At 41.3% G+C, this 23,252-nt stretch overlaps 1 protein-coding gene across 4 annotated transcripts in view; it reads left to right on the plus strand.

Moving 5' to 3' along the window:
- Kiaa1210 (KIAA1210 ortholog) overlaps nucleotides 1–21,839 on the plus strand; it is a 78,709-nt gene extending 56,870 nt beyond the window's left edge. For all 4 annotated transcript variants that reach the window (XM_042269177.2, XM_076562745.1, XM_042269178.2 and 1 more), the window contains 5 exons: nucleotides 6,951–7,056; nucleotides 10,678–15,204; nucleotides 16,129–16,316; nucleotides 18,207–18,303; nucleotides 20,230–21,839. In XM_042269177.2, coding sequence (XP_042125111.1) covers nucleotides 6,951–7,056; nucleotides 10,678–15,204; nucleotides 16,129–16,316; nucleotides 18,207–18,303; nucleotides 20,230–20,396 — 5,085 coding nt within the window. In that variant the 3' untranslated portion in view covers nucleotides 20,397–21,839. The remainder of the gene's footprint in view (nucleotides 1–6,950; nucleotides 7,057–10,677; nucleotides 15,205–16,128; nucleotides 16,317–18,206; nucleotides 18,304–20,229) is intronic.
- The last annotated feature ends 1,413 nt before the right edge of the window (nucleotides 21,840–23,252 follow it).

A 23,252-nucleotide genomic window follows, 5' to 3' on the forward strand; every position in this document is an offset into this window, starting at 1 on the left:
AAACAGGAGTATAAAAATAGATTACATTTGTATCAACATGTAAGAATCTATAACAGTACAAATTACAGTGCAAATTATCTAAGGTTGGTATTTTACTAAGTTTGTTTACTAGTATATACAATGATTTACCATCATATCTTTTTTTTTTTTTTTTTTTTTTTTTTTTTTTTTAAAGATTTATTTATTTATTATGTATACAGAAGAGGGCGCCAGATCTCATTACAGATGGTTGTGAGCCACCATGTGGTTGCTGGGAATTGAACTCAGGACCTCTGGAAGAGCAGTCGGTGCTCTTAACCACTGAGCCATCTCTCCAGCCCCTTACCATCATATCTTATACCTATCTGTTCCATTTCTTCTCCCCCCCCTTTTTTTTTTTACAATACTGAGTTAATATTTTCTTCCACCCCCAACCCTATAACCGTCATCCATAACCCTGAGAATTATGAAACCTAAGGGAGAAGGGGCGTCGTTTTTTTAAGGGTATGGTAAAGAAACAGTCTTTTAAGTCAATAACTATTATAGGCCATTCTTTTGGTAGCATAGAGGGCAAGGGCATCCCAGTCTGTAGGGAGCCCATTGGCTGAATTACTTTATTAATAGCTCTCAGATCTGTCAGCATTTTCCAATTACCAGATTTTTTTTTAATAACAAATACAGGAGAATTCCAAGGACTGGTAGATTTTTCAATGTGTTGAGCATTTAACTGCTCTTGAACCAGCTGTTTTAAAGCTTGTAGCTTCTCTTTTGTTAAAGGCCATTGTCCAACCCAGACAGGTTTATTAGTTAGCCATTTTAAAGGTAAGGCAGTTGGTACTTTTGAGAGTTCACCAACAGTCGTGCTCTGTTTGTGAACAGCCTGAATGGTTGGTGACTGATTTTTATAGCATGTTATGATATTATTCCTAGAAACATGTATTGGTCTGTATTCCTTTTTTGAAAGTGTAGGAATTTTAATCTGGGTATTTCACTGTTGTAACAGATCTCGGCCCCAAAGATTTATTGCTACATTTGTTATATAAGGCTTCAGCCTTCCTCTCTGTCCTTTTGGCCCTATGTATTTAACCCATCTCGAACTCTGTTTTATCTGAGTTAGGGTGCCAATCCCTAACAGTTGGACATCTACCTCTTGAAGAGGCCAATTTGGATGTCATGATTTTGGTGTAATTATAGTCACATCTGTACCTGTGTCTACCAGGCCCTCCAGAACCAGGCCATTAATTTGAATTTTAAGCTTTGGTCTTTGTTCATTTATGGAAGTCTGCCAAAATATTTGTTTTATAGTGTTCTTTGTAAACTGTGATCCAGCTATCAAAGCTGTTTTATCATCCATTGTAGTATCGGTTTTTACATTAGGCATTGGTTTATTCAGTTGTCCTGGAGAGGAATTTCTTCCACAGTGGCAGGGAATGTTCGTACTACGTTTGGTTTGGGGGCCTGCAAGAGGCCCCCTGAGGCGTTTCCCGCCAGTAAAGGGTTGCCTTGTATATCTATTTTTGATCTGCATTCACTGGTCCAATGTCGGCCTTTGTCACATCTTTTACATAATCCAGGAGGCGGTTGGGGTCTCCTGTTTAGGCTATTTTTAGAAGGAGTATTGCTTCTAGGAGTACCCCATGTACAGTTTTTACTTATATGACCTGGTGTACCACACTTAAAACATTTGGTAACACGGGGCCTTCTTTTACCTCTGGGATTTGTCTCTCCTATCCAAGCCTCATTATTATAGTTAAGAGACTGAACACCATTAGTATATTGAATCCATTTTTCCAAAGGAGCTGATCTGATCTTTAATGGTATAAGTATTTTTTTGTATTTTGTATTAGCATTGTCAAACGCCAAGGACTCAGTTAATACTTTTTTTAATTCTTTGTCTGACACAGCTCTTGTTATAGCTCTGTTCAGTCTTTGTAAAAAATCAGTGAAGGGTTCATGCGGTCCCTGAAATATCTTTGTGTATACCTCAGTTGGTTTTCCAGGTTCTGGAATTTTTTCCCAAGCATTTAGAGCTGCTGTACGGCATAGGAATATTGTATGTTTATCATAAGTGGCTTGTACATTCCTGTCAGCGAAACATCCCTCATCAAGTATTTGATCTTGGGAGATCACAAAACCTCTGATTTTACCTTGTTGTTCTAAATTTTTTGTCTCTTCTCTCAACCAGCTTTTTCACTGTAACTGCTGACTATATTCTAGAACAGCTGAAATTAACTGATGCCAGTCATCTGGAATGATTCTATGTGAGGTAGACCACGAATTTAACATCTGTTTTACATATGTGGATTGTATCCCATACGTAACTACTGCTTCCTTTATATTTTTAAAGTCCCTTGTTGAAATTGGTTGTAATGTATATGTCATATATGGCTCGGGGTGTGTGTCATCTGCTGGCTTCTCATGGACAATAACAGGATAAGCCATTGTATGAGAGCCATTTGGAGATGTTACAACCTCTATGGTCTTGACCTTCTGTTTATTAGTTCCCTTGTCATGTTTACTGAGAGTTTTTTCTAGGGCTTGCAAACGAGCACCTAGGGTCTGTTCTAGGGAGTGAACCTCCTCTCTTGCAAGGGACTCCATATTTCTCATGGAATCATAGAAGTTTTTATGTTCCTCAGAAACACATGATTCCATGGACCTTATCCTATCAATTAACGATAATCTTTCTTCCTTATATACTGTCTGAGTAGCCACAACTTCACTCTGGAGAGTTAGTGTTCTATCCATTAAATATTCATATTTATTATCAATAAAATCAATTTTGGGTACAAGCCTGTTTTGTAAATCCTGATTAGCAGATTCTAGAGAAAGAATCTTTTTCTCTAAGCCTTCATTGCTATCTTTGAAAGCAGATTCCAGAGAGAGAATCTTTTTCTCTAAGCCTTCATTGTTATCTTTGAAAGCAGATTCCAGAGAGAGAATCTTTTTCTCTAAGCCTTCATTGCTATCTTTGAAAGCAGATTCCAGAGAGAGAATCTTTTTCTGTAAGCCTTCATTACTATCTTTTAAAGCCTGTATCAGTCCCAATAATGACTCATCTTTGTTCTTAAACCAGTGTTTGAACACTGTGTGAATTATTATGATGAATACCAAAATGGTATAGCCCAGATATGCCTTAGGAATGTCGTATATTTCCAGGAAGATGTCATTCATCATACAGGCAAAAAGGTTTTTAAACTCTTGTGAGGTAATGTTGTCGGCCATATTACACGAATTACTCAAAATTTGTTAGTCAATTTTAAGGTGTAAAATTATCAAGTACCTTTACTTGAAACAATATGCTTACCTTTCGTGTAGTAGCACTTTTTAGCCAGCAGGTGGCGTTGGTACAGCTCCGAAACAGGGCCTGCTGGCGATCTTGGCTGGAGTCGGAGGGAGATGGCGGAAATCGGAGCTAGCACTCTCCTGCCTCTTTCGCTGGTCTGGGGCTAGGCTAGGGAATTGAGATCGGACTAGCTGCTCCCTTTTTCGGGAATGGAACCGTGTAGGTGTTCCCTGGTTGTATGGAACTTTGCAGGCGGGTTTAGGTACCCGCCAGCTAGGGAGGAGACGGCGGGAGCCACCCAGGCCTTTGGAGTTTGCCCCACGTGAGCGCCAGATATTGGAGAAATTATTTTGGCCACTCCACGTAGTTAAAAGGATATTTATTAAATGGCGTAACTCACAAATTAAGTAATGGGTAGGTCACAGGGTCTGGGGAAGGTGTATTGCAATCCAGCGGTGTTCTCCGGAGCTCTGCACAGTCAATCTGCACCGGTCAGCGTCCGGCACCGAGAGAGTGCCCAGAGCGAGCGCTGGCCCATCCAGCTCTCGGGTCCCCAGGCGCCTCCCCTCGCCCCTGGCTTGACAGTTGCCAGAGTCTCAATGGGGGTTGGAACTTCCAGAACCAAGCTGGAATGGCTACCCACTACATAGGTGTGTGGATTTACTTCTAGGTCTTCGATTTGATTCCATTGATTAACCTGTCTGTTTTTAAGCAATTTTAATTATTGCTTCTCCATAGTACAGCTCAAAATCAGAGATGGTGATTCTTCAGAAGTTTTTTTATTGTATAGAATTATTTTAGCTATCCCTGTTTTTTTTGTTTTTCCATATGAAGTTGAGTATTATTCTTTCAATCTCTGTAAAGGATTGTTGTTGTTGTTGTTGTTTGCTTTTGCTCTTTTGGGGGGCCTGCCACTCATCTCCTAAATAAATCACACACAGAGGCATATTATTACTTATAAATGCCTGGCCTTAGCTTGGCTTGTTTCTTGCCAACTTTTCTTAACTGTAAATTATTCCATCTAACTTTTGCCCCTGGGATTTTATCTTTTTCTTAGTTCTGTATTTCTTACTTTCACTCTTACTCCATGGCTGGCTGTGTAGCTGGGCGGCTGGACCCTTGCCTCCTCCTTCTTCTCTAGCTACTTCTTTTCCTCCCAGATCTCTCCTATTTATTCTCTCTGCCTGCCAGCACCACCTATCCTTTATCCTGCCTCACTATTGGCCATTCAGCTCTTTATTTGACCATCAGGTGTTTTAGACAGGCATGTAACACAGCCTTGCAGAGTTAAACAAATGCAAGATAAAATAATGCGGCACATTTTTGCATTATTAAACAAATGATTCCACAGCATAAAAAAGTAACACATCTTAAAATAATATTGTACAACAAATTGTGTTATGATTTTAATGGAGAGTGCATTGAATCTGTAGATTGCTTTTGGTAATATGACCATTTTTACTATATTAATCCTAACTATCCATCAGAATGTGAGGTCTTTCCATCTTCTGATATCTTCTTCAATTTCTTTCTCAGAAACTTGAGGTTCTCGTCATACAGGTCATTCACTTGCTTGGTTAGAGTTTCCCCAAGATATTTTATATTATTTGTGGCTATTGTGAAGGGTGTTGTTTCCCTGATTTCTTTCTAAGCCCATGTATTATTTGTATATAGGAGAACTACTGAGTTTTTTAGTTAATTTTATAACCATCCATTTTGCTGAAGATGTTTATCAGCTGTAGGAGTTCCCTGGTAGAATCTTTTGGGTCTCTTATGTATACTATTATATCATCTGCAAATAACGATACTTTAACTTCTTTTTTTCCAATTCATAACTTTGATCTCCTTTAGTTGTCTTATTGATTTAACTAAAACGTCAAGTACTATATTGAATAAATATAGAGAGAATGGACTGCTTTGTCTTGCCCCTGATTTTAGTGGAATTACTTTGAATTTCTCTTCATTTGATTTGATGTTGGCTGTAGGCTTGCTGTATATTGCTTTTATTGTGTCTAGGTATGTCCTTTGTATCCCTGATCTCTCCAAGACTTTTATCATGAGGGGTGTTGGATTTTGTCAAAGGATTTTTCAGTATCTAGCAAGATCATCATGTGGGTTTTTTTCAGTTTGTTTATATGGTGGATCACATGACAGATTTTCATATGTTGAACCATCCCTGCATCTCTGGGATGAAGATGACTTGATTATGGTGGATGAATTTTTTGATGTGTTCTTGCATTTGGTTTGTGAGTATTTTTGCATCGGGCTTACAGAGACTAAACTGACAACCAAGGAGCCTGCATGGGATTGACCTAAGCTCTCTGCATATATGTTATGGTTGTGTAACTTGGTGTTCTTGTGGAACTCCTAACTGTGCGAGCGGGGGCTGTCCCTAATGCTTTGGCTCATTCTTGGGAATCTACTCCTTATACTAGGTTGCCTTGCCCAGCCTTAATACATGGGGGAGGTCATTAGTCTTACTGCAACTTGATATACCATGTTTTGTTGATATCCATGGGAGGCCTGCACTTTTCTGAATAGAAATGGAGGAGTGGATGCTGGGGGTGGGAGTGGAATAGGGGAGGCAGGGTTGTAGGGACTGGAAGAGAGGAGGGAGGGTTAACTGTGGTTGGGTTGTAGAATGAATAGATAGATAGATAGATAGATAGATAGATAGATAGATAGATAGATAGATAGATAGATAAAATCACATGCATGAGGACCTGAGTTTGTTCCCCAATACCCATATAAAAAGATGGGTACAAGGAAAGATTAGCCTCCTGCATGTTGTCCTCTGGTCTCCACACACTCTCTGTGGCATTTGTACATGAGTGTGCACACACAAACGCACATAAATAAATGAATGTAATAAAAACCTTTAAAAAAGAAAACAAAGAACTAATGCTTTTGTAAGAGATTTCCAATTAAAGTTAAGAAATCAAAGATACTGGTGTTTAAAAGGATGTGTCAGCAAAAACAATTTTGCCATTCAAATACCCAATTAATTCTTTGGGTATTCTGGACTAGAATAGATGGAAGGGACCCAAAGATTGGCTAGCACAAGTATTTTATAGGGAGAGCATGAAAGTACAAATAATGCAGGTACTCATCCAAAGTTGCCTCTATCTTTCAGACGCTATACCTATGAGGTCTCACTAACATGACAGCCTAAACATGGGCTGAACAATGACACATCCATAGACAAGCCAAAGTGACTGAGAAAAACCCCATGAGGGCCCAACCCTATACAAAGAACTACAGACAACTAAGGAATACTAAGATCAGGAGAAATAGTCTTCCTCGGGGAAAAGCATATCAATTGATTTATCAATACCAAATGGTCAACCCTGAAAACATGCATAGAAGTAACATTATATATATGCACACAATAATAATCATTAATATAAAATAGGCCATGAATTTGAAAGAGAACAAGAAGGAATATGTGGACGTATTTGGAGGGAAGAGAAAGAGGGGGCTAAGGCCTATACAGGTATTGGGTCCCTGGACACCTCACCACAACCCAGGGAGGCAGGCTCTCCATTATGGGAGACGACCTGTGACCCTTCTGACATTCTGCCTTCTGCCTAGCTCACTGGAATAAAGGTCTGAGGAGCATGCCAGTAGAATGATGTTCTTTGTTGTTTTTTTTTTTTTTTTAAAAAAAAAAAAAACTTTGTTTCAGGCCAAAGAAAAGCAGGAAGAGCAGTATCCTTTGCTGGGAACTAAAGAAAAGGCTATAACCAAGCCGAAACAAGCAGACGAAAAGGAGCAGAAGGTGGACAACACAGGTTAGCATACCTTCACTGCCAGCCTGTGGATCTCTCTGGCTTTGATGCACAGTACAGTGTGGTGAGAGCTATAAACAAAAATGTTACCCTGGGTCCTCTTGGGATTTTCAATGTCCTGTGTATACAAGTGAGCTGGAGAGAGGGTTCTGCAGCTAAGAGCATATTCTGCCCTTTCAGAGGACCTCAGTTTGGTTCTCAGCACTCAAATAAGGCAGCTCACAACTGTGTGTAACTCCAGCCCCAGGGGAATCTGACAGTGTGACTTCTGTGGGCACCTACTTGCACATACCCATAGACATAATTAAAAAAATAATGAAAGCTTATGCATGCATTAGGCCCCAAGACACCCACCACAACCAGGGAAGCAGGATCTCCACTGTGAGAGACTTTTTGTGTGATTCTCTGTCCTTCTGCTTTCTGCCTAGCTTACTAGTGAAAAGAGCTGAGAACCTTTTCTGAGGTAGATACCCATACACAAAGCTTTTAATTAAAAAAAGAGGTTCATGCAAGCACAGTCCAAGATTCTCAAGCTAAACTGGCAAAAACGATGTATGTACAGGCTTTGTGGAAAGGATTACACATGGTTTTCTATCCGATCTAAGTGAATTTCCAACTGGAGAGGCACGTTCTTTGTAAATGTGTTCAATTCTTTCAAGTGAATATGCTTGCTGAGTGAGGCAGAGTAGAGCTCGTGATGGCCTCTTCAGTATTCTTCCCCAACAACATAAGAAGATAGGGACAACTGAACTGAACTGGCTCTCCCAAATCATTCTCCTAGGAATCACCTTTCTCTTCCAGTATAGAGAAGGTTTACTGTGCACAATGGCTTCACATATCCATGGCTACTAGAGCTCATCTGCAGTTGCAGCCAGATATCCTTGGCAGCCATCACCTGATCAATTTCCAAATGAATTCCACTAGAGTGAAAACTCTGTGTATGTGTGTTTGCATGTGTACATGGATGGAGTTTAGCTTTAGCTAGATGGCAAGCTAATTTCGTGCAGTGTTTGACAAAATTAAATTTCAGTTCCGTCACTTAAATTGAATGGTTGTCAGGGTTTTCTATAAGTGATTTCACGTGTGGTTTCAAAGATAGGGCTTAAGGCATGTCCCAGACAAACAAAACACTAAAAAAGTCTTTCAAAGAAGGACAAGAGGGAGGAAGAAAGGGACATGGATTAAGAGCGTAATCTCATTTTTCACCCATGGAGGTAGATCTGAGTCAATATCCCTGGTCTACCTTGGTTGCTGTTGCACAGGAAAGGCCTAATCCAGAAAGAGCAGACGCTCTTCTTTGTGCTGTATGCTGCATATGCAACCACTACGTGGCACGACAGACTCAATGTCTGTGAAGAAGGACCCACAACTGGGTCCTTTACCACCTAGATCAAACTGCACAGAAAAAAGTCCTGAAAAAAGCACTTGTATTCAGAAGGTTTCTCAGGTCCCACCTGGCCCCCTTAGACCCGCAGCTGCTTATAAAATAACCACGCAGAGGCCATTAGCTGAAACTTATTACTGACTAGCTCTCACACTTAAATTAGCCCATAATTCTTATCTATATTTAGTCACATGGCTTGTTACCTTTTCTCAATTCTGCCTTGTCATCTTGCTTTTTCTGTGTCTGGCTGGTGACTCCTCCTCTGCCCTTCCTCTTCCCAGCATTCTCCTCTTCTACTTGTCCTACATATACTTCCTGCCTGGTTACTGGCCAATCAGCATTTTATTAAACCAATGTACAAGAGTATTATCTTACAGCATTTCCCCTTTTCTGTCTAATCAAAAAGGAAGGCTTTAACTTTATTATAGTAAAATTACATATAACAAAACAGTTATCAAGCAAGAATTACAATTACAGTATCTAGTCTATTTGTATTTGGCAAATTTAAAGAAAATATTCTGCCATCTATCCTATTTTGTGAGTCTAAGGTTTTATATCTAATTTATCTTTTATCATAACCAAGGAAAATTATAATTATAACTATCTCGTCTTCAACTACATCAAAGACTCTAGAAGGATATAATATTACCTAAGTAAACAGGAAGGGCATTGTAAGCAACTTCCAAAAGTCTAGAATGATGGAGACAGCTGGCTACCTGGACAGTCCCTCAAAGTTCCTCTGCAACGTTGGTTCATCCATCTTCAGCCTACAGGCCTAGCCTCTCAGTCATTTTTCCTGTGTCCTGTAGAATGTTTGGCAGTCTCCTCTGCAAAGCAGGAACCTAAAGAACCATTTTACCTTGTTTTGGCAAATTCAGTGGTCATTTTCCTATGGGTCCTGTATGTCCAGTTTATACAACATATTATCAGCAGTCCAGGCAAGAGCAGCCTCTTGCCTAATGGCTATTTTTGCCAAGAAGAAGATAAACTCCATATGGAGTGTCTTTGATGCCCATCATCTTCCTTGAAGTAATTGGTGCTGCCAGGAGCAGACGTGTCTCATTGTTCAGAAAAGTCTAAGTTTTTAAAACATTTTAAATGCCATATTCTGTAAGTGTTTGAAGATTACCTACCTAATTGAAATATATCTTTATATACCTAAAAACTTAACTAACATGACTATAAGTTTGATTGTCATAGCTAACTAGTTATTAATCAGTATTTCTTAATTATACATTACAATTTTAAATGAGTTGCATGAACATAATACCTGAAACAAGAGCAGAAATATATAGTATAACAAAATTAACGTTAAATTTATATCAATAAACTAAAATCCATAGCAATGTAAAACATTTAAAACAAGTTGTTGCTCTTTAAAAATTGATTAAATAATCTACCCTTTCATCTTATCATATCTATATCAGAGCACTTACACAGATGCAATTGATGAGGTGTTGGGAGTTCTGCTTTGAGGGTATTCAAAGAACTGCTTTACACGTGTGTTACACAGGACTGTCTTAAGGCAAGGAGGTAGAAAACAGAAGAAAAGGGGGCCATCATCTTAACCTCTCAAATAATTCCTTTGACATTTTTCTGAAAAAAATCCATGAATCCATATAATACAGAATTTCAAGAAGTTTGAATAAGTACTATATAGAAAATAAGAATATTAATCAGAAAGTAAAAATTTCCCCTTGCTGGGCTGGAGAGACAGATCAGATGTTAAGAGCAATTGCTGCCCTTCCAGAGGACCCAGTTTCGTTTCCCTACTTGGAGGCTCACCAACATCTGTAACTCCAATGGATCTGAGGCCCTCTTTTGGCCTCTCCAGATACCAGGCACATATGTGGTGCACAGACATACATGCAGGCAAAACATCCACATACATAAAATAATAATACGAAAGTCATTTTAAAAGAATTCTCCTTGCTCCTGCTCCAGTCATATTTCTCAAATGTAAACAGTGTTACAAAAATATAATTTGCCTCTTTTTGAATCTCACACCTAATGGTCAATCAGACTACTGATGAAGTGCTATCTGCTCATAGGATTGAAATTTCCCTTTGATATTAACATTTCCCATAACTTAAAGCTAATAGTGAACAGGAGAATGTCTTCTGCATAGTTACATCTTCATATCAGGGGATTCAGTAGTAAACATAGCCAGGGAGGAGTAGTACTCTTTTAGGAAGTTGAAAGCACACACATCTCTCCTTTCCTTTTTACATTTGGTACAGGGCCCACAAGCCAGGAGCAGAGCTACAAAACCGAAATTCAGGATAAGACAAGAGATCAGACTCTAAGTACCGATGGTGCCTCAAGCACAGGATACTCGACTTCAGGATCCCAACCAAGAAGACGTAGAAGAAGGGCCAAAAGTGAGTGGGGGATCATCGAAAGAAGCCTTGCACAATACACTCAAGACGGTGACGAGAGCAGTAGAGGTGATTCCTCACCTAACGAAGAGTTGATCAGCAGGGACCAAGCTTTCTTGAAGCTCTTCCTGGAGAAGCAAGGCAAAGAGCATACTACAACTGCAGAAGTGCAAGTTACTACTCCTCAGGAGATGTCTGTAGATGAAAAGAATGTGAAGGGGGAAATGGCTGCCATGAAAGTTGAAGTCCAAAGAACAGCAGCACGACAACCTACACCTACAAATGTGGCAGAGTCCATGGTTGGTGGTCTGCCACTCAGCCGTGAAGAAGACTCTTCTGAAGGCATGAAAAAAAGGGATAGAGCTGTTTTGTTTTCACGGCTAAACAAATCTTCCACAAGCCAAGAAGAGGCCACTGCCTCGAGGACAATAGAGGTCCAGGCATGTGTACATCATTCTCAAGTCCGTGGAGAAAAGGAAGAAGTATCCAGCCTTGGTTTGCAAAAGTTTCAACCCAAAATGGAGAGCACAGCTTACCACAGAGAGAGGCATGCCAGAGGTTCTCTTCAGGCTTTTTCAGCAAGTGTTTCAAGCGCTAAGGCAGAAGATACTGTTCCTAAGCAGAGATTGCCTCTTCCTTTCAGAAGGTGGCCAACTGAAAGGGAAATCTCCTCTGATACGAAGAGTTCTTCAGAGTATGAGAGTAGCTCTGAAGTGCAACCAGGTCCCACACATTCTTTTCAGCTTGCATGGAACCCTCAAGATGATGATGATGTCTTCCTCAAATCAGAAAATGTAGGTGCAGAACTGAGCAAGGTGGAGCGGCAGCCCCCTCTAGGCTATTGCTCCCAGTCATTTGGAAACCCCAAAGCTAGAGAAGTCTCCTTAGACCTAGACAGTTCAGAAGATCAGAGAAGCTGTGAGGAGATGACATCTGCCCACTCTTCCCAGTCCTTGGGGGAGTTTGAAGAATGCTCAGAATCAAGAAGTTTTAGCATAGATTCAATCTCTCAAGAGCAGTTAACTCCCAGGAGACATTCCCAGGCCTTACAGGGGTCTGAAGAAAAGGAAGTCTCCACAGAGTCAAGTAGTTACGTTGAGAAGTACCACAGTTCTGAGGATCTTAGCAGCACGGAGGAAGAGCAGCCTCCCGAATGTTCTCAACAGACCCGGGGTCAGTTCAGAGACCAGCAAGAAGTGCCTCCAGTTTCAAAGAGTGCTCCAAAAGAGTTGAGTGTTTCTGCTAAGCCACTGCGCCTCATGCACACATCTCTACCCATTGTGAGCCCTATTATTCAGCAGCAAACCCCCATTTCAATGAACATTTCTGTAGGACAGAACAGATCAGTGGCACCACTGCCTCTCAGCCACACTGTCAAGCCGTGGGTGAGCCCTCAGTCTGAGCATCAAATGTTTGCAGGTCCAGAGGGCATTGCTGCTGACTGGGACAAATATATGCAGTCACCGTCCCCTAGAAAGGCTTTGATGCACCCAATGGGGTACAATGTTGAGCAAAATGTACCCTCGAGTACAGACATTTCGACCATGGGAGAGGTGGCTTCTATGGAGGCCCTGGTTCTCAGACACCATTCTCAGCCCCCAGTCAGACAAGTACTTGAGAAAGATGTTTCTGCAGGCCCAGAGTTTGCTGTTTTTAAAGATCGTATTGCTTCACAGCCTCTCAGATACTCTTCCCAGCCCTTGGTGAGATCAAACATCAAGAAGGAAATACCACTGGGTGCAGAAAGTGCTGCATTTGAGGGAAGCCGTTTTATGGAGCCCCCGCCTCCTCAGCATCATTCTCAGCCCCTGTTGAAACCCTTCATCAAGCACCAGGCTTCTGCTTTTGAAAGAGGTGTTTCTATGGATCCAAGGCTTCGGGCACACCCTTTCCAGCCATGGACAAAGTTTCAAGGGAAGCGATCATTTTCAACTCCAGAGAGCACAGCTTTTGAAGGGAACCCTTCTACGGAGCATGGGTGTCCTACCCTTTCCCAGCCTGTGCAGCAGCCTTATCAAAATGTGCCTTTAGAATCTGAAGCTGTTGGTGCAAAGATAATTTCAATGGGCCCACTGCACACCAAATATTCTGCTCAGTCTTTATCAAATCCTCAAAGTCATCCAGCCTCAGAAAGTACCTCTGTAGAAGGTGCCACTTTGGTGGAACTACTGCCTCCTCAGCCTTCAGTAAAGCCCAAATTCCAGCCACAGATGACCCGAGATCCAGTGAGCGCTTCCACTCAATGGGGCAGCCCTATGGAGCCAGTATCTGTTCAACGTATCTTCCAAACACAGGCTAGCCCTAAATTTAAGCAAGTGCCTACAGGTCTAGATAGCCCTGAAGCCCAAGGGAGCATCTCTGTGCAGCCAGGTTCCCCCAGATGCCCTTCCCAGTCATGGTTGACTCCTACCTTTGAGCAAATATCTGTACCCCCTGGCAATGTTCCTTCTGCATGGTCCACTCATAGTTATCCAACAGCTCCCAGAATGCCTTCTCAGCCCTTGATGGGATCAGTAGTCCAACAACCAGTTTCCTCAGGATCTATGAACCCATCTGTACAACAGATCGTCACTGTAGAGCCAATGTCTTCTAGACACCCTTTGCAGCCATGGCCAACTTCTCCATTTGAACAAGTCACTGTGCCTTCAGACAGTGCTCCAGTGGCAGCCTGGAGCATTCCTGTTGAACCACCAGCTACCAGAATGCTTTCTCAGCCCTTGATGGGGTCAGTGGTCAAACAACCAGTCTCCACTGAGTTAGTGAGCATTTCTGCACCACAGAGCAGCTCCATGGAGCTAATTCCTTCTAGATTCCCTTTCCAGCCAAGAGTAGATCCAGAGAGTTATACAGCAGAGGAGGGAGTTTCTGTAATGATGAGGCCTAGAAGGCGTCATTCTCAGCCCCCAATAAGCACAGGATTTAAGGAAGAAATTTCCCCAGATTCAGTCAGAACTTCTGGAGAATGGGGCATTCCTATCAAGCCAATGCCTTCCAAATTTGCTACTCAGCCATGGCTGGGCCCTGCATTTGAGCAACAAACCTCAAATCTAGAAGGTTTTGCCAAAGAGGAGGAGGTTTCCAAGGAGGCATGGCTTTCCAGAAACCCTTCCCAAGTCATCATCAAACATCAAGTCCCGAAAACACCCATAAGTTTTGAGAGTACCTCAGCTGAGGGAGGCGTTCCTTGGAAGTCACTGCCTCTCAAAGGTCCCACCCCATTCTTAATGAGACCTCAAATTCAGGAAATGTCCTCCAGCCTAGAGAGTGTTACTGCTCAAGACAGCTCTAAGAAACCACAGGATAGCAGCTCTTCTCCCCAGTCATTTGTGAAGTTTATGGCAGAGCAAATCTTTTCAGGGAGCACTGCTAGTGAGGCGGACATTTATACGAAGCCTATGCTGCAGAGCCGAAGCCGTCCTTCCAGATCCTTATTGAAGCCTAAACTCGAGGAGCAAACGTTCTTATACAAGTGGGATGATGAACCCAAGGAAGACACCGCTTTGAAGGCTCTGCCCATGAAGCCGCCTTCACAGTCCCTCAGAAGGCCTGAAGAGTCACAGGAAATCGTGTCATATTCTGAGGGTGCCCCTGCCAAGTGGAGCAGTTCTGCGGCGGATGCCTCTCAGCCCCTCGGAAAGCTTGAGTATGGCCAGAAAGTCTCAGTTTCTGTCAGTATTCCCAAAGAGTGGGTGAGGTCTGAAGACCAGCTGCCTTCCACACAGCCTTCTCAGGCCTTCAATGTAGCTGGGCTGCAGCCACCGATTTTATCAACAGGCTCCGCAAATGTTCCTGTGGACTGGAGCTATCCCGAGGGGCAGTGGGCTCCCGGTCAGCCTACTCAGGCTTTCTTGATCACTGACTATCAGCAACAAGTTTATTTAAGCTCTGCTAATGCTGCTGCCGAAGGGACCATTTCTCAAAATACTGGCAGCTGGTCTTGCCCAGATTCTCCAAAGAAAACCACGAAATACACACAAGGCTATGGGGACCTCATTCAAAGCACCCCAACTTCTGTTACCAAACCTGGAAAGCTCACTACTGGTCCTGCCCAGAAAGCATTTGTTTGCACAGGCACTTACTCCAAGGAGGAAGTTCCTCAGGGTCCTGATGGAAACGAGAGCCCTCCGATGGTATCCACCAGCAAGGCTGATGTCGAAAATGTTTTTGGAGTGCGACTTCGAAGAATTTCACAGAAGAGTGGGACTGAGAATCTTGATCCTTGCACACCGGTTGTCCCAGCAAGCAAAGAATGGATGGACAAAGGAGCTCCCCAGGGCTTCAGTGGAAGCCTAGGGAATTTCAGCCCAATACTTAGCTTTGCAGAAAAACAAGGGAGCAGGCCCAGATATGAAGGCCCTTTCAAGAAGCCAGCAGTTTACAGGCCTCCAGGTGAGAGTTTTGTCTTTCCAGGTAGAGGAAAGACCTGCAAGGCAAAGCCTTGGGTGGATGGACTGTGAACTCTCTAGCCTCTAGGCTTCCTACTGTACTGTTGCTTTGACAGGACTAGTCGTGGGTTTAGAGGTGGGGCAGTGCCCCATCCTGGATGAATAGATTCAGAAGGAACTTCTTTGTAGTCTTCCAATGTTGCAGCAGTTCCAACATCCATGCACATTTCATTAATATACTCATAATCACCTCTTCTTCCTTCTCCATCTAACTCATGTATAGTATTCTTTGGGCAGACTCCTATGAGTTTCTAAAAAAATAATAATTATAACTTTAATACACCATGTCACTTTAATCTGCTAAACAGATCTCCAAAACTCAGTTCATTAAGAGCAATATGTTTACACTCTTACCCTGAAATCATCTTAATTTAATCCAGATCAAGGTGACCTTCTGAGTCCTACGTTTTTCCAAAAACGTTGTGCCCTCGGTATCACCTGTGCCTAGTCTTGTCTCTGCCTCTGGTCACAGCTATTTCACCATGGCACAAGGGACAAAGAAGTGACAGACTATAAGAAGATGTTTCTTAGCGTTTGGGGGATTATATCAATGGTCTGAGTCTCTGGCATCTTGAGAATTTTCTCAGCCTACCTGTCAACCATTGTCTTGCCCTGATTTGGGATTGTGAAGAGGGATAGCTAAAGGAAAGAAAGGGTTCAGTAAGGGATCCACAACTATTGAACTATTTAATCTTGCCTTCCCAGTTTTTAGGAAGGGTACAAAAGAGAATGGCCCTTCTCTACATCCTATCTATTCTTGTTTGACAACCAGAAAGGATCCCACTTGGAACACTACTGTGGGCAACCTCGCCCAGACTGATGACCTTCTGCCTAGCTTCTGTTCTAATTCTTTTCATTTCTTTTTCAGGAAAGACCTCTAATTGGAAGGCAGATTACAGTACAGAACCAGCTTGGATCAATGTGGCAAAACAGAGGCAAAAGGGCTTTGTGTCACACTTTCTCAAAAAAACAAAGACCAAAGTTGAAAATAGGGGTGAGACCAAGGAACCAAGACATGAGTCAAATTATGAGCCAGACTTGGAAATTCCAGTAAAGGTTAGTGGAGCCACTGACTAAGCTTGCACTGGGAATTATGTCAGACATGCAGTGACCATCTCTTATTGGGAGCATTAATCAAGAACAGTTCTTCTTTAAGGGTCTTTATTTGTATTCACACAAATGTGACAGCCTTGGTGCTCTTGGAGCATTTATGAAAAGTATTGGATATGAAGATAGTCTATAAATCAAGCCTTGCCCTAAATATTCTAAAGCAGGTTTCCATGAAATTGGTTGCATAAAAAGAAGTAGTTAAAACAACAACAGCCCTATCACTACAAACAACAACAATAAAACAGAGATAACCAATAGGGTAAAAACTGAGCAACTATATATTACACCTTTAAGTACATGCATATGATTTTCATAAATGAGAATCAAACTATAAACACAGTAGGCCCCTTTCCCCACAGAGAATACATTACAAGAGTCTCTGTGATGCCTGGAGCTGCACATAGTAAAGAGCCCTGTAAGTGAATGCCCTTTTCATTTTAACTCATTACTTACACATTGTGACTATTAACTTTAAAAATTTGAGCTCAAAGCTAGCATTCCTCCCAATTTCAAAATCAGATCCTAGCATGTGTAAACACGTTGATTCAGAACAGTTGTGTAGAGATCAACTTTAAAGGCCTAAACAATACAGTTACACCATTTCCTAGTGGAAAAAGCACTTCTAGTCATATACCAACTAGTCTGGGAAGGTAGAAAATTGTATAGTGCTCACTGAAACCAGCTGAGCAGATTTGTTTGTAACTATCACATTCTGTTAGCTCACAGCTAAGTGGTGGTACATGCTATAGAGAAGGTTGTTCTCCCATCCAAGTAATAACCAGGTCTTGCACTACTTAGCTTCTGAAAGCAGTGGAGATTGGGCACAGTTATGGACATAGATAAGAGAGAAGGTATTCTCCTATCAGTCTGTTCACACAATTTGTGTGACTAGATAGCTTTTCTTCCTTATCTGAAAGTCAGCTTGAGTATTTGTTAATAATTTAAGTTCTGGGACTGGAGAGATTACTCAGTGGTTATGAGGATTTAGTGCTCTTGCAGAGGACATGGGTTCAGTTCCCAGCACCCTCATAGTGGCTCATGACCATCCATACCTCCAGTTCCAGGGATGCAATATTCTCTTCTGGCCTCAGGGGCAGTGCCTGGGGTGTACACACATATATACAGCAGAATACTTGAACACACAAAATAAAAACCAATACATCATTAAGTAATACATATTCCAAATAAATCATTAAATATGTATGTATGTATGTATGTATGTATGTATGTATGTATTCTAAGCCCAAGGAGCTTTGTGCTATCTTTTGTTATTGATGTATATAATCAATTTCTATAGTTATATATTTCTATCTAGATGTATACTTCCGAATCAATATCTCTATCCTCTATCTCTTTTTTCCTGATTATTGTTGAGCTTATAGCACCCCGGACAGGGTTTACTGAAAGGATGATAATCGGCGCTGGTGGCAGCACTGGTTGTGGCGTGTGGTGCTAGTTACCTCATGGAAAGGTCACGGTCACGACAGAACCCAGTGTTAGTTTTCAGAGCATTTTAGGAGGGAAGCGGGGAAGGGGGAAAGAGGGGAGCCAGGCCTGGAGAGAGAGAAAGATGGTGGGGGGAGGGGAGGGACCAGAGCAGAGAAGAGAGCAGAGAGAGAGGGTCAGCATCAGGTTTTTAAGCATCAGATTATGTGACCATGCTGTACCGTACGTAGTGGCGAGCACCCCCTGATGACGTAAGACACAAGACCCTGAGCTGCACACGTGTAGGAGTGAGGGCAGGATCCTAACACTTACACCATGTGATCCTCTGAGTAGTTTGCTGTCGTTATTGTCAGAACTTACAAAGGTTTTGTTTTCATTTTGGTATTACAGGAACATGAACCCATAGCTGATAGCCCGTCAAGAATGACTTTTTCTTCCACTGTTCCCAGACAGGAGATGTCAAAGCTGTATAAGTCTACAAAAACAGGTAAAAGCACACATTCTGATCTGTCAAAACTAGCCATGGAGGAATGTGGTGAAATGTTTTGCAATTTCAAGTTCACTCAATGTATTTCTCTTATTAATCAAATCAGCTTCATGATTCTTTCTTGTCTCTTCCATGGAATGCAACAGATTTACTTTAAGAAAGTTCAATTGTTATATCTGAGTGCAGTGTACAATTTCCATAGCCCTTTCTAGTCTCTCACACCTCACTGAAGAAGCTGACAAGGCAAGGCACAAAACGTTCCTGTGCTAGATAGGAGAGGAAAGCACTAAGTCATTTTCTAGGTGTAGCAAAGCAATGTTTCTTCACCTGTTCTAACCTCAATGAAACTGTTGATAATCCACTGTAAAGGCCCGGTAGCACTGATTCATTGAAAAGGCTCACTTCATACACTCTATATTCTGACTAGGGGTGTGAGACATGGGGGTATGTTGAATGCTGCAGATAAATGCGACAGGAAATGATCGACTGTGACCTCATCAGTGAGAGTTATGTACCAGAGGGATTTCCTCAGCAGGAGCTGAAGGAGAGGAGGATGGATATTTTTAAAGTAACATAAATCTTTTCTTGATTCTTTAGGAATTTCACATCACACACCCCAATCCCACTCACCTCAAGTCCCTCCATATCCTCCCCTCAGCCCTGCCGCATCCACCCAAAGAACACCCCCCAAAATTTAATTAAAAACAAAAAAAAACAAGCAAAGAACCACACTTCACTCCTCTGTCTTTACCACCTCTCCAACACCTCTTCATTCATTTTAGTGACATTGAGAGCTGCAGTGTGTCACACAGTATATATACCCTTTTGTCCAATCAGCTTCATCTGCAAATGTTCATTGCAATGAATCATTGGTCTGGTTCAAGGCCTCTGGCCTCTGGTACACCATCATCCCTGGACTCTTACTGAAACTGGAGAGGAGGATGGACTTACATTTAACTCAGGGACCCATTATTTCACTGTGGAAATAGCAGTCATCATATTGATCCATGTCTTATGAGCTGTATATTCCTGAAATGTGGTTCTCAGATCTCCTGAAGAGTAGATCCACCAGGAAGCTTGTTAAATGATAGATAGTCCTAACTGCTTCCCTACTGATTCAGTTGGTTCAAGAAATGGACACTGACAGTTTTTGTGTTCTCTTTTTTTGTTTTTTGTTTGTTTTGTTTTTGTTTTTGTTTTCTGTTATTGTGGTTGTCATTTGATTCCAGTGATACAGCCCAAGCTAGAGCATCAAACTCCTAGTCTTCCTGCCTCAGCCTCCCAAATGCTGGGATTACAGGCATGTCCCATCACACCCAGATACTCTGGCATTTGAAAAACATTCCTAGATGATTCCACTGTGTAGTTAGAATTGAGAACCACTTGTTTAGTTGAAGCTTTTAAGCTGTAGAGCAGGACAAGGGAGGGAGTAGAGTTGGGAAACAGCAGTCTGTCTGGCCACAGTAGTTGGCAGAGTATTCTTTCTCTGGCTCTTATTACATAGATCTATTGAGCCATCAGTTATTTAATTTCACAGTGTTAGTGTCTAGTGAAAAGAGATCTGAAATTTAAAAAAAAAGGAATAGGTATAATATGTCTCCCTTTGGGTGTGAGTTCAAAAGTATAACATAGTCAAATAGTAAATGTCAAAAGATTGGCTGCAAGAATCACCTCACATGCCTTGCCATGGCCATAATCCTATAGCCATTTCCAACTTGATGCTGCCCCCTGGACATACATAACTACTGCACCCTTCACCCAAGCTCTGATTTTTAGAAGTCTGACTTCTAAGAGAACAATGGTTGGAAAGTACTAAGAACTGGGTGATCATAGAAAACATACAAGGATGGTGCATTTCACTTCATCTTTAAATATATTCCAGTGTCTCTGGGATTTCTGACTGTATGTTGTTTGTTGTGATTCCAGTTGCATTTGGTGATCAGAACTTGCCTCATCCATATATCAGTGAAAGAGAAACCAGACGCTCTTCAAGTCTGCCACCCAAATTTTCACCACCTGAGGAGCCTGTGTGGTTCGCAATGGCCAAGAAGAAATCTCAAGCATGGAGCCAAATGTCAGAGATCATGAAATAAATAGCTCCTGGACAGAGCAGCAGCATTTTCAGTAATAATTGCTAGTAGCTGTGGTAATTTCATATAACATTTTTACTAGGGCTAGTTTTTATTAAGAAAAATAACATTAGAAATAGAAATTAACATTTTAATTGAGTGAAATAAATGCTACTAATGTCTAACCCTCAGTAAGTCACTACCAATATCCCCAAATCCAGCATGTTCTCCGGAAAAGTTATGCTATAGAATTGCAAAACATTGTGCCTTAGAAGAAAGAAAACAACCACATTTTGCTCCAGCAACTAAAAGATTGCCATTTCTTTCAACCGAATAATTTCAGTGGAAAGATTCAGGTAATTTAGCCCAGGGAATGGATGTACTTTCAACCAAGAAGATAGCAAGCCCACTAGTTAGACTGTGTCTGGGTCCTCTGGAGAGTGTCCTGCCTCTCCGGCTCCAGGCTTAAGGGAAAGAACTCTGTGTAACTCAGCATCTTAGTTACTTTTCCTATTGCTGTAATAAATTCTCTGATAAGATCTAGCTAAAGGAGAAAGGGCTTATTTTGGCTTAGAGTTCGAGTGTGCAGCCCATTGTAGCAGGGAATTCTCAGCAGCAGGAACTTGAGGAAGTTGGTCACATTGCTTTTCCAGTCAAGATATGGAAAGTAGTGAATTACTATGTTCAATTCACTTTCTGGAATGTATATATATTCCAGGATCCAAAGCCTATGGAATGGTGTCACCTATGGCAGGTGGGTTTTCCCCACCTAAATAACTTTTTCATGTTCAGTTTCTCCACATTTATTCTATCTCTCAAGTTTAGCAAACATTATGAGAGATCTACGTTTAGATGCCTTAACAGTAAACCTAGCTCCAAAGGACATCCTAATTCCAAAGGACATCTACTTTTGTCACATTGTGCTTGCTTTGCTTAAACAGACATGCAGCTTTGACCATCTATGTTGGATGCCTCCCCATTCAAAACCAAGTTTAGAGAGGCAATGAGATTCTATAGCTAACTTAAATAATTGATGCTGGGTTTTAATGATGATGGTAAAATGACATGCTCTACAACATCATGCTGGATTTTTCATTTAATCTATAAGACATCTCCTTATTTTGATCCTCTAGTTTTGCCCTTTTGATAATGTTAAGTTTTTGATTGACTGGATTTCATTCCATTTATATTCCTTTAGTGAATAGTTTATTTAAACCAATGCCTTTAACATAGGTAGTCCTGGTATATTAGCTCTAACACTTCCCTTCCCCATTTTTGCCTATGCCTTCATTACATCATTACATCCCCCTTAATGATATCTCCCCAAGTACTAACAGACCTCAATTTTTAATCATGAGCTTAAGTTTTTTCAGTGCCTAGAAATGTATTCTGATAAGTTTACTTGTTTCTTTTAGCTTTCTTTCTTTCTTTTTATTAATGCAAAGCAAATAAATTCAATAAAGCTTGTTCTGTAGTCCATTTCTGTCTGGGGAAGAAGGAAGGAAGGGCAATAGAATATTGACAACAGAGACTGAAGATTTTCAATGGACTGAACTATTTTAAGAGGTTGCCTTGTGTAGAAGTAGTCTCCACACTGATGTGTCTGACCAAGCCGATGGTCTCCAAGTGGGCATGGTGGGGCGGCAGAAAGGACACGCCCATGGTGTCCAGGCAGCTTGAGGACTGCATCTAAATCGTACACAAAGATAAGCTTACAAACCAGTCATTTTCAAAATCATGGAGCCACTGAGCACATACAAAACTGTGTGGTGCACAATAAAGGAGGAAACGGAGTTATAACATCAACTATTTATTTAGTCTGGCTAGCGAGACCATTAGCTTAGTTTCAGAATGGGAGCTCAGTTGGAGAAATCCACATTTGGGACAACCAATAAAACATGTTTTATATGATGGTTTATCTTTTTTCATGTATGTTAATAATGACTAGAGAGACTAGAATGGATTTGAGAACATTCAAACTACTAAAGACCTAACCAATGTTGTGGCCCTTACTTCCCACTCCTGTTCCCCCTCTAGGCCCTGGCCTATCCCCTAGACCAAGCCCCAGGTCCTATGCTAGCTCTGGGAGCCTATACCTTGATAGGACAGTCAGATTTACCAAGGCTGGCCCATCCCAAGGGCAGAGTGCCACCACTAGAAGCAGACTGGAAAATAGTCAGAGATATTAACTACATGGGGCATATTCTAGCAGGATTAGGAGATCTTGCTTTCATAGGTTTCTGGCCCTCTACAGAGGAACAAGACAGTAAGATGGCCAAGGTGTGACTTAAGAAATATGGAGGTCAGGAAATGCATCCTTTATAACTAGATCTAAGAGCAATGATATTTTAACAGCTCATACAACATAAATAATAATAAATCCTAACCAGCTTGGTGCACCAAACTATACTATGTGAATACCCATATATTGGCCCACTCTGTCCTTTCAGTTTAAGTAATAGGGACAAGAGTTTCTGTGCTTCTGCTTCATTATGTAGTTCTAGCCGTAAGTAATACAATATGATGGACATTTAAAACATCAATATTGATGTTAATAAGATGGATTATAGGATGGTCAAGTCTACTTCACCATAATGGGTACTAAGACAGTATCTATTTAATGTAAAAATCAATGCCTAGAGCTTTGGGAGGGTAAGATAAATAAAACCATTTAATAGACCTGTAATGTTCAATGAGATTAAAGCAGTGATTAAGACTCCCCACAAGGAAACCCACAATCAGATGTATTCACTGCCAAAGTATAGTGACTTTTTGAAGAACTAATATCAATGCTTCTCAAACTTTCCCACAAGTTGAAAAGAAAAAGATACCCACTAACATGCTGTATGAAGCCAGTATTACACTGGTGTGAAAACCAAA

Source organism: Peromyscus maniculatus, chromosome X, assembly GCF_049852395.1.
Source record: "Peromyscus maniculatus bairdii isolate BWxNUB_F1_BW_parent chromosome X, HU_Pman_BW_mat_3.1, whole genome shotgun sequence".
Taxonomy (NCBI): Eukaryota; Metazoa; Chordata; class Mammalia; order Rodentia; family Cricetidae; genus Peromyscus; species Peromyscus maniculatus.